The 11,747-nt window shown below is 27.9% G+C and overlaps 1 protein-coding gene across 1 annotated transcript; it reads right to left on the bottom strand.

Moving 5' to 3' along the window:
- Positions 1 to 437: 437 nt before the first annotated feature.
- Positions 438 to 2,941, bottom strand: LOC112789937 (early nodulin-like protein 9). The gene is made up of 2 exons (XM_025832112.3): positions 2,655 to 2,941; positions 438 to 1,213 (listed from the first exon to the last, which is right to left on the bottom strand). The coding sequence occupies exons 1-2, from the start codon at positions 2,851 to 2,853 to the stop codon at positions 744 to 746; spliced, it is 669 nt and encodes a 222-aa protein (XP_025687897.1). The 5' UTR covers positions 2,854 to 2,941; the 3' UTR covers positions 438 to 743.
- Between the last annotated feature and the right edge of the window lie 8,806 nt (positions 2,942 to 11,747).

Here is an 11,747-nt window from a genome sequence, read left to right on the forward strand (position 1 = left end):
TATGCCTCTTACCAAACCTATTCCTCTTTACTGTGATAGCAGCTCCACACTTCACATAGCGGCCAATTCCGTATTTCACAAACAAAGTATATAGAAGTTGATTGTCATATCATACACGAGAAATTCCAAAATAGTTTGGTCAAATTACTTCCTATTAGAACTGATGAACAGGTTGCCGATGTGTTTACAAAACTCCCTTTCTCCTAGTCCATTCAAGAGTTGTTCTCTAAGCTTCGATTGTATGATTTCGTTACATCCAAGCTTGAGGGGGGTGTTGACATACTTGACAGTTAAATAATCAGTGAGTTAGTTGTGTGTGTTATATGTGTATGGTGTTAATATGAGGAGTCTATAGTGTAATTTTATTTGTTCAAGGAGTTAGTTAAGGAATTGTCTAGTCAGCAAGTAGTTAAAATGGTGTGAAAAGTGTAAAACCCTTTCTTTTAATCACATAAAAAATGGTTTTATTCCAATCATTTTCAACATGTACAATATTTTTACATAATAATCTGGTTAGAAACACACAAAAGGTACATTCTTGTCAGCTTATTCTCAATCTTCATCATTCACAAACAAACACCAAACTGAAGACCCAGTACAAACAATACCGGCGAAATCAAAAGTATAGAGGAAAATAAAAAAGAAAGAACAAAATAAATTAAAAATAAATATTGTCTTCTTTAAAAAAATTTAAAAGTATATGAATAATAAGCACCCACAACAAACATATATACTTGAGTTTACTAGAGAGAAAACATGAGAGCTGAAGAAGCCATGGATATTGCTACAAGCGAAGCAGCAAAGTTGACGAAGGCGGAGGCGGCAGCATTAGGAGGATGATGTCCTTCACTGGACGGTGCGGGTGTTGGATTTGTTTCCACAGTTCCTGCAGGTGGAGGAGAAGACTGCCCTTCTTGGCCGGTCGGGGCCGGTGAAGGCGCTGATGGCGGCTGCGGCGAAGGTGGCGAAGAAGTGGGACTTGCTGTGGAGGAGGTGCGGTTGGTTCTGTCGGCCATGACAATGACGGTTAGCTTCTCGTTCTTGAGGCAGTTATCTTTGTTGCCGCTAATGAAGAAGTATGGGCCTGATTGGGTGAGCTTAAACACTGTGTGCCCGTCTGAAAATTTTGCATATGGTGAGTTTGTGTTGCAGCTTGCATAGTCTTCGCTCTTCACCTGCAGCACTGAGTCTTGCCCAGATTGGTAGTTGAACACTGAATCACAGAACACAACCAAAAAATTATCAGAAGGAAAAATATAGGAACACAATGAATCTAGTAAACAATGAGTCTAATAAACAATGTAGTTATGTATATGATAACTTCTTTTCTCTCGGTTTGTGGTTTTTGTAGCTTGTGATTTTTCTAAGGATGTATTGTGTTTTTATTTTATTAAACCAATTTTAAAATTTATTGTTAAAGTTATTGTCTACCTAATAAAATCTCAAAAAATACTATATATACATTAAAATTAGTCAATTATTAATATAAAATATACAATAAAATACAAATATACGATAACTGATCTAATAGTTGAATTTTTATATATACATAACATTATTAAATAAATATAAAAAGCATTTAAAATATTTCATGAATATTTTTGTATCTCAATAATTTTAATCATTAATCTCCATTATAAAATATATATGCAGTAGAGATTAATAGCTAAAATTACTTAATCACTAATATTTTTAAAATATTTAAATTTTTTTCTTAAGTATATATATACACAATTGAAAGTCTTCCATAGTGGTAGTAAACACAAAAACTTAGTATATATTACTAATGCTTTTTATAATATATATTTTAATTTTTTATAACTAATACATATATATATATATATATATATATATATATATATATATATATATATGAAAATACTTAACTCAATATTTTTTAAATTAATTATTTTTTAATTGAAGTACAAATTAATTAATTTTAAAATAAAAAATAATAATGAATATAAAAATAAAATAAAAATTATTTATTTTGAAAAAAATAATTTATATAATTATTTAATTATATAAAAATATTTAGATCTTGAAATTATTCTTTGGATATAATTCATAGATTATTATTTTTATTGTGTCTAATTAAGATACTATATAGTAGTATAAACTAATTATATGTCTATTTTTGTATTAATTATTTATAGAATTCAACTTAATTATTCTTAAAATGTTAGTAAAAATATGTATTTTTTAAAATTTAATTTTGGGTTTTTGACTATTTTTATTTTTTATTTGTATAGTACCGAGTCAACCGATTCAACCAGTGACCTACCAGTTGAACCAATGACCCAGTGATCCAGTGACTTGACCGATTCGATTACCGGTTCGGTTCTGACAACTATGCTTTCACTTGTTGAAAAGTATGTTGATATTTTCGAAACTTAAACTCAAGATTTTTTAATTATAATATAAAATATTTATTATTTTAATTAATTATATATTTGTTAATATTTAAAAGGATGATATATATATATAATTTAATAGTATCTATTAATACACTAATATTTATATCTATATATAAAAAAATACTCTATTGATTATACATTAGAAAACTATATATTTTAACAAAAGTATGAATTCAAATAGTTGAAGAAAAGATCAGAAGAATTTGAAATGTTCATTAGGATTGAAGAAGAAGTCACCTAGAGAGTCTCCAATTTGAAAACGGCTCTTTTCTGCCCATGAATTGAAAGGATTGAAATTGGAATCACTTGGAACACTCCAACCCTTTTGGCCTCCAACTATAAAATCATAGGCAGCACCCTCATGCACCAAGAGTAGCACACACAGCAACCCTAATGAATGAACTACTTTATTAGACCTTAAAATTGAGGTAGCCATAGGTGAGAAAAAACTAAAGGGTATTATTGCAATAGCAACTCAAAATTGGTACTAGTGTTTTGGAGGCCAGAGAGGGATGACAAAAATCTGAACCATTATCAAGGCTTATATAGGTGTGAGGTGCATGGAAAATTTACAAACTGTGGAAGGGAAGCTTTAATTTTGCAACTTTTTATTATTCTCCCCACACTTTGGGTTTACTTTGATTCTGGTGCAAAGCATAAGTTCACTTTTATTTTCTATACTCAATATAATATTAGCTTTTTGAATGAATCTTTGATATAGCTTGATATGTGGGTTTGTGCTTTGCTTTATTGTCATTAAGGATGAATATTCATATCTTGTGAAATGAGGCTAAGGCTAGCTAAGACTAAGATTTATTTTATACATAAAGTTCAATTTTGATTAATAGAATATGTTTAAAAATTTTATGGTATTATCTAATAAAATTGATGTGTTTAAATTATTATTTGAATAATAAATTAAAAATATATCTATTTTTATTGATATAATATTATTTAATTAAATTTTTATGTAAAACTTTTGGGGTACAAAAAAAAAATTAAACATTTTACGCATTTAACATTAAGAATTACACATTCAAAATTCGGTTATTGGCACTTTGGAATTTGGATGTACAAGTTTCACATTTTGGATATGTTATATTTTGTAATTTTGAATGTATAATTTTAGGATTTTAAATACCCTAGATTTTATTTGTATAATTTTGTTAATCATGTTATATATACATTAAATTCATCTATAAAAATTAGTTATTAGAATAAAATACACATTAAAAATAAATTATATATATTTATATATAAATATATAATAACAAACTAATTTTAATGTGCAAATTAAATAATATTTTTTTTATTAACGATTGTTGGCAAACTTTTAATGTATTATATATACATTAAATTCAACCATAAAAATTAACTATTAAAATAAAATACACAATAAATATATAATAACTAATTTTAGCATGTAAATAATATTTTTCGTTTTTATTAACTATTGTTGGCGAACTTTTATTATACCTAACACCTGTAGTTAATGCGAAGCTTGTTTTGTAGCGGCAATGCATGATTAATGACGTGTCTGCATTCCATTGGTGCCTGGTCTACGTAGCTATACATTGTATTATGGTAGATTAACACTATGCAAGCAATTTAGGAGAATTATATATACATATACTACGATACTATTTACAATAGGGGTGTACATGATTTCAGTCACAGATCCATAAATTTTAGGTGGCGGAAGCAAATATATAGCACATAAAAAATAAAAAAAAATCGTATATACATATCAAAATACATAAAAATAAATAACATGAAAATATTAAATAATTTTTTATTTATTAATTATCAATATTGATATATTAATAATTAGTAACGTGGTTATTAATTCAATTTTTATAAATTAACTACATAATAATAATAATAATAATAATAATAATAATAATAATAATAATAATAATAATAAATTTGAGTAAAAAAAATTCAAGGATATAAATTTCAGTTAAATAAATTCTTAATTTATAATGCTATAGTTAGTAATGTTTTATTTTTATTAAATTGATCTAATGAATATTTTTAAATAAAAATTAAAGTTTAATTTTGATGTACTGATGATATAAAATATTTTATATGATTGTTTAATTACGTATATTTTTTTAGATAATTATTTATACGATTAATGTAAAAAATAATTTTTTTATGACATAACATTATATATATATATATATATATATATATATGTATGTATGTATTTTTAGATGATCATTTACACGATTAATGTAAAAAATAATTTTTTTATGACATGACATTATTTATATATATATATATATATATATATATATATATATATATATATATATATATATATAGAAAGAGTTAGCTAACATGTATCCTAAGAGAACATGTTTAGAGTATAATAATAAAAAAATTTAAATTTTTAATATAATTAATATATTAAAAAAAAAAAATAATTTTTTGTCATATTTAGAGTATAATAATGAAAAAATTTAAATTTTTAATATAATTAATATATTAAATAAAATCAATAATTTTTTGTCAAACATTTTTTTATGGTATTTTTAAAATTGGCTCTGATGGCATAGTTTAACAAAATTCTTAAAATATTTTAACACAAAATTTAATAGGTAATTTTTTTTTTTAATGTGGGGACAAGTATAATTTTTTAATGGGGCATATATATTTATACATATACTTTAGTATACTTTTTTAAAATGTTAGTGGGGGCACTTGCCCCCACAACTTATATAGTGCATCCCTTGCATGGTTCAAAATATTTTAGGAGTTAATTTAGTATGATTTTATCAGGTCTAAGGTTGGGTAAGGGTTTCAAAAATAGATCCGGTCATTATTTTGGGTCGGGTTTGGATAATAACTTGAGTTACCCGATTGAATTCAGCATGGTGGTCCGGTCATCATACATAATTTATATTTTGTGTTATTAGTGATGGATAATAACTATTCTTATGCGAAATTTAAATATTGTAACCATTAATATTTTGTGTTATTAGTCATTATAAAATTATAAGTTAATGTTTTATGTTTAAAATGCATAAGACTTTAGACTAATGCATAATATTGTGTTATTTGTATTGATTTAAATATTTGATGTTATTAGACAATATTAGTATTAATTATGGTTATACTTTAATTTTAGAGAATGATTGGTTCTTGTTATATTTTTATATGTAAATTGTGAAATAATGGTTGGAGATTAGGTGATTTTTACATGCTAAAGATTCAGTTTTTACCTAATTTTTACCCGGTTTTCATCCAACCCGAAGATGCGTAGGTTTAATCGAGTTTAACATCGGATTAGGGTCTAAAAATTAAGTCCGATCTATATTATGGGTCAGATCTAAATTAAACCAAATCCAATGTGACCCGACCATGTACACCCCTAATTCACATGATCCTTTATAAAGATTAATTGGTATACAAATTAAATTACCCCTGTTAAATATTATACCACATATATTCACAACTAATTGTCCATTTTTAAATGTTCACATAATTTAAGGAAATAATTATAAGGAACATTCAAAGATTAAAGGTTGTTTAAAATTACCTTTAGTTAATCATTCTTATTCTCTTATTCCAACTATATTATTTAATAGGTGTACAACTGATGGTAAAAATTAATGTTAACTGAATTAATTTTTCAATTGGACAATTATGTTGTAGAAAAAAATGAAAAGTAAATGGTTGTAATATATATTTTTATACTTAATCTCTTCCCACTTAGAATATGTTAGTTGAAGGGTAAAAATGGAATAAATTTATTTAAATAAACTATTTATTGTTTCATCCCTTAATCAAACATACCCTTATTCTCTTTTTCCCGTTCATCTAATAAGATTACTAATAAAAGAAATTAACTATTATTGATCTATAAATAAAAATTATTCTATATATCTAAGTAAAATTTCTAAAATAAATAATTATAATTGGTGTTAAATTAAAAATATAATTGCGAGTAATTAATAGTTTGTTAAATGAGGCAGCTCAAGAGAAGAATATTACTATCCGGAGAAATAAATGGAAGTGGAGGGCTTAATTTCAGTATAACTAGTAATTTCTACTCAGTAATAATATTACGAAATTGTAAGTTTTTTAAAATGAATTGTATCTTAATATTTAATTTTGATTATAAATTCTAAAAATTAATAATATCTATCTAATATTTTTGTAATAAATATTAAACATCTTCTTGTATAGTGAACGATTTTATGAATTAGTAATTTTTTGTTAGAAGCCTACGTGAATAGGTGTCTTTTAGTCAAGATAAAAAAAATAGGCGTGTTACCGTGACAAAATAGTAATATCAAAATAAATAGTTCAAAAAAAAATTTGATAATAAATTTTAGAAATTGTGGTATATAGGTAAAAAGTACAGCGAAATAGAGTGAGTAGTGAAGAGAGAGTTCTTTAATTTAAAAGAAAATTTTAAATTTATTTAATTGTTATAAAATAGAGTATTATATAATATATTTTAATTATGAAATTAATATTAATAATATATAATAAATTTTAATTTTAATTATAATAAAAAAATATTATGTGATATATTTTTATTACAAAATTAGTAAGAATATAAGAGAGATTGAGTGAATAAAAGAGAAAAAATATAAAAAATAAAAATAAAAGAGAGAAAAAAAACCTTCTTAATTAAAAAAAATTAATTCAAAAAAGTATTATATAATTATAATATATTTTAGTTATAAAATTAATAATATATAATGAATATCATAAGCTTATTAAGTTACCAATTAACACCCTTTCCAAACAGAAAAAATATGTAAATCTGTATCTTTTAGCTTGCACAGTAGCACGCCCGGCCCGGCATGTTTTTTTCAGAGGACTTTTGATCTTTTACCCTTTTCCTTTATGATCTAAATCCTTCTTGAGTAAAATTCATCAACCCTTTTTCAGAAATGAGTTTCCTCAAATGCTTTGAGACATTAGCAAATAGCAATATAAAGTTTTCGTTTCCAGGACTAAAAATAAAGGCTTTGCATGTTTTTTATTTGAGTAAACTATCTATTCGGTCCTTGTCAATTTTTTAGAATGATAATGCAATTTCTCAAGATAAAAAAGATCTATTTCGATTCTTATCCTCTATTTTCGTGACATAATGCGATTTTTGTGAGTATTTTTCCGTCAATTCTGAACAAAAAATGTTGACGTACCAGATTCAAAAATAGACAGGGATCTAATTAGTTTTAAATTCAAATTGATTAGGGTTTATTTGTCTTTTCCTTTAAACAATATTTTTTTCAAATTATTTCTTTATTTATTATATTAATATTTTTTTCAATAAATTATTGAATATATGGTATAATAAGTACAAACTAATTAATAATTATTCAAATTTAAAATATCATTTATATGAAACTAAATAAATAATTTTTAAATATAATTTTTAAATATATAAATAATAAACATTAAAATACGGTTAATATATTAATAATAATAACCTTATGATATACCATTAGTATTATGATCTAGATTATTTTCACAATAAAGTAGAAACTATTGAATACATTATTTGATATACAGTAAATTTTTTTTAGTAATAACAAATTTAATTTTTTATCTCTTTAAACTAAATTAATAATTCTATTTGATATCTTTGCATTAAAATACACTATGAGTAAGCTATTAATACTAAATGAAATAAACATAATATATATATATAATATTATCGATTTTAAGTGCAAACAAATATTCCTTTAAAACTTGTTATTTTGTGAAAAAAGTAGAAGTTTTATATATGTTTATGATGGAAACTGGACCACCAAAAGTTCAGAAAGTTTGACCTACCACCTCTTTAAAGGTTGCATTGTCATTTAAATTGTTTTTGTTATTTCTTATACTTGAAATTTTACCATTGCAATCGAAGCCATCTCAGTCGAAGCAACTCTAAAAAAGGACTTCCTCTCAAGTTGCTGATGTCGATGTTTGTTTTGTTGCAAATTCAAATTTGAGTATTAAATTCGATTCCCACCTTTTTTGTTTCTTCCTAACAGGTATTTCCTATACGGGGTTGGTAAAAAAATTTTATGTGATTCGTACAATAAAAATTTTGATCAAATCACACATCACAGTAAACTAGACCTTCTAATTCTTTAAGAGGTTTATCCAAAAGATTCGCGATATAACTAGGAAGACGTTTCAAATACCACACATGGGTTACTGGGCATGCGAGTTTTATATAGCCCATTTTTGAAAGAGAATAAAGAAAAAAGTAAAAAAAATTGAACGGCCTGACCATGTATCAAGAGCCAATCTTCGATAAAAGAGAAGGTTCCATCGGAACAAAATTCCCTCTGATCGGGAACTGGATTAGCCTATTCATGTTGAAATAGAAATTTTTCAGCCTATTGTTAATCCGTCTGTCCCTGTTCCGACTTCGACTCAGAATCCACCATCGACAGCAGTATCTCATACTCCTTCCTTTGAGACTCGAGCTTAGTGGCTCGACACTTTCATTAGATGGTTTCTTCGGCGGTCAAGTTCTGCTTGGACTTACGGACCAATCTAATACCATGGGTCCCCACATAGCACCCTTTAATGAGAGATGGGTCACATATGCTTATATCGATGTCTAGTGGTCAAACACTAGATCGATATTTCTTGAAGCTAACATTCATATGTTTGATATAGCAAGGTCCATCGTCAGCTTCGATCTCTCCAATCCTTCCATCTTTATCCCTTTGTCTCAGCAGGAAATCTAGCACATCTTCCCCAGCCTTCAAATAAATTGTTCTTTCAGATTCAAACATGTCAATCTCGACTTGACTCTTTTCACCGACTATGTCAACAGCAGCAATATTAATTGAGCAATCCATTTCCTCGATTTCATCAAAGTTTGAAGGTACTTGGTAGGAATCTATATCCACCTTCATTTTTTGTTTCTCAGCAAACTTGAGGATGGTGTCAATTACCTTCTAAATCAAATTCTTGAAACATACACAATTATTAGTATGATATTTAAGAGCTTGATGAAATTTACAAACTTTTGATTCTTGATTTCTGTTACAGAAGGCATTCGTTTTTTCTCAGGAAGAACGAGTTGTTTGTCTTTTAATAACATGTCGAATATTTGATTTGCTTTAGTAAGGTCGAAAGAATAACTTCTTTCGGAGATTAGTCTTTTGCTGGATTAAGAGATCAATACACATAGGGAGGCCCATCTTTTAAATAAACTGCAAAAGCAGTTTTATTATTCGACTCTTCTTCAGTGATGCATTCTAAAAAAGCAACTTCTTTATTGAGAAAGGATTTTTTTCTCGCTTGACTCAAATTCCTCTTTTACTTTATTCAATTTCTCAATTTGCTGAACCTTGTCAACTAAGTCGAGGAACCGCTGATTCACTAGCTTCTTTCGAATAGAAAAGTCGAGACTATTGATAGCCATTTTGACTACTTTTGGTTCCGGAATAGGAGTAAAATATTTATTTCTCGTATTCTTGAAATATATTAAATAGTCATCGATCGACTCAGACTTTTCTCTCTTGACTCTCTTGACTGTGAACAGATTAGTCAAAGTCACTTTCATTTTTTCTCTAAAGAATTGATTTTGAAAGCCTCTTTCTAATTGTACCCAACTATGTATTGAGTTGGGCTGCAAGTTTGAAAACCAAGTAAAAGTATTCTTTGTCAAAGAGGAGGGGAAGTATTTCATTTTCAAATATTCATTGCTTGCCAACTCCCCTATTTCGACTGTATAACAAGCAATATGCTCGACTGTCGACTCTCCACTTTCATTTATGCTCCATCATAATTTAGCTTGCAAGACATAGTTAGGAAAAGGAGAAATAAAATAGGGTTGATTAGTTATTCCTATATTAAGTCCAGCTCAATTCAATATTTGTTCGATAGCTTGAGTAATATTTTGCCCATAAGTTTGGGTAGCATTGTTAGCTCCAGCTTCATGCAATACCCTATTAGGATCTTCCCTTTTATTCAATGTTACTGAAGGATTGTTTATATTGAAACTTAGAGGGATATTATAGGGTGAATTGATAATTCCTGCAATATCATTGACACGTCGAGCTACCAGCTCTATCTTAGCTAGCAGCATTGTTTTCAAGAATAGGATTCAAGACTGTAGCCATCAACTGAGTCAGCATATTAACTAAGTCATGATGACTATCCTCTATTTGCTGTCAAAACACAGCTAATGACTCGACTGTGTTTGAGGGATTTATACTTGCAGGAATTTGTCTTGAGATCTCAGGGAAGATAGATTCTCCCTTAGCCATAGTCGTCGATCCTCTTGGTTCAGTCAACACTTACCTAGGTATCAAAATTACATTTGGAATGATATTTTATCCTGACACCGTAGGTTAAGGTTACTGCATAGGTATCGACTGTACGGGTATCGACTGCACGAGTATTGACTGCATGGATATCGAACCTAAGTATGGAGCATTATTTATAAGATGCTGATAAAAATTATTAATAATTTACAGTTGAAACATTAGGGTTATACCCTTCCAATGTAGGGTATTTAGGAGGAGGCATGGGATTATACAGTGGATTAGTCCTCACGCTACCACTCTCAGGATGTATTGTCACCTCAAAAGGTGGTGAATAATTATATGACAATTCATATTGGAGCCATGTTGAAGGTTGTCCTTGTATACCCCGTTAAATTAGCAAATAATTAGTCAATAAATTAAATTTTAATAAAGGAAATTAGAAATGTAAATTTTACAGATAAAATAGAGTTTATTAAAACAAGAATTTCGACACTAATTTCAAAAAATTTGGCCCAAGATTAGGTCAAACGGGCTGAACCGATCGAACCGGGCTCAAAATGAGCCCAAGGCCCAACCCACAACCCATTAACTAAATGAGCTGAAGCTCATTTCATCCCAAACCAAGGAAACATGTTCCTAGAAAGGGAGAGCAAGGAAGAAGGGTTCCAAACCCTTGAAACCATTCCAACCTCCATAACTTTCCACTCTGAGCTCCGATTGCTGCACCGTTTGTGGCCACGCGACCACCGTGTCGAGCTCTACGATTCTACCAAAACAATTTCATAGGTAAGCCACTCTATCACCCAGTTTCTCTATCCCTTTCTATTTTCAAAATTCATTAAAGTGGTGGCGAGATTTTACTTCCTTGATGTTATAGGACCCAATTAGCTTGAAGAAGACCTTCACTCTTGCTTGTGTGACGCTTGGATAAGGTGAGGATTCGAGAACCCTAGTTAATTCCCTGAATTTATGTATTGGATATTGAATTTGGGTATGTATGTGTTATATATATGTATTAGGTGTGTATATGTATATGTTGGAGCTTGAATTGTATGCTTTGGAACTTGGTGGAGGTTGAGTGCTTTTT

Source organism: Arachis hypogaea, chromosome 3 (genome assembly GCF_003086295.3).
Source record: "Arachis hypogaea cultivar Tifrunner chromosome 3, arahy.Tifrunner.gnm2.J5K5, whole genome shotgun sequence".
Lineage (NCBI taxonomy): Eukaryota > Viridiplantae > Streptophyta > Magnoliopsida > Fabales > Fabaceae > Arachis > Arachis hypogaea.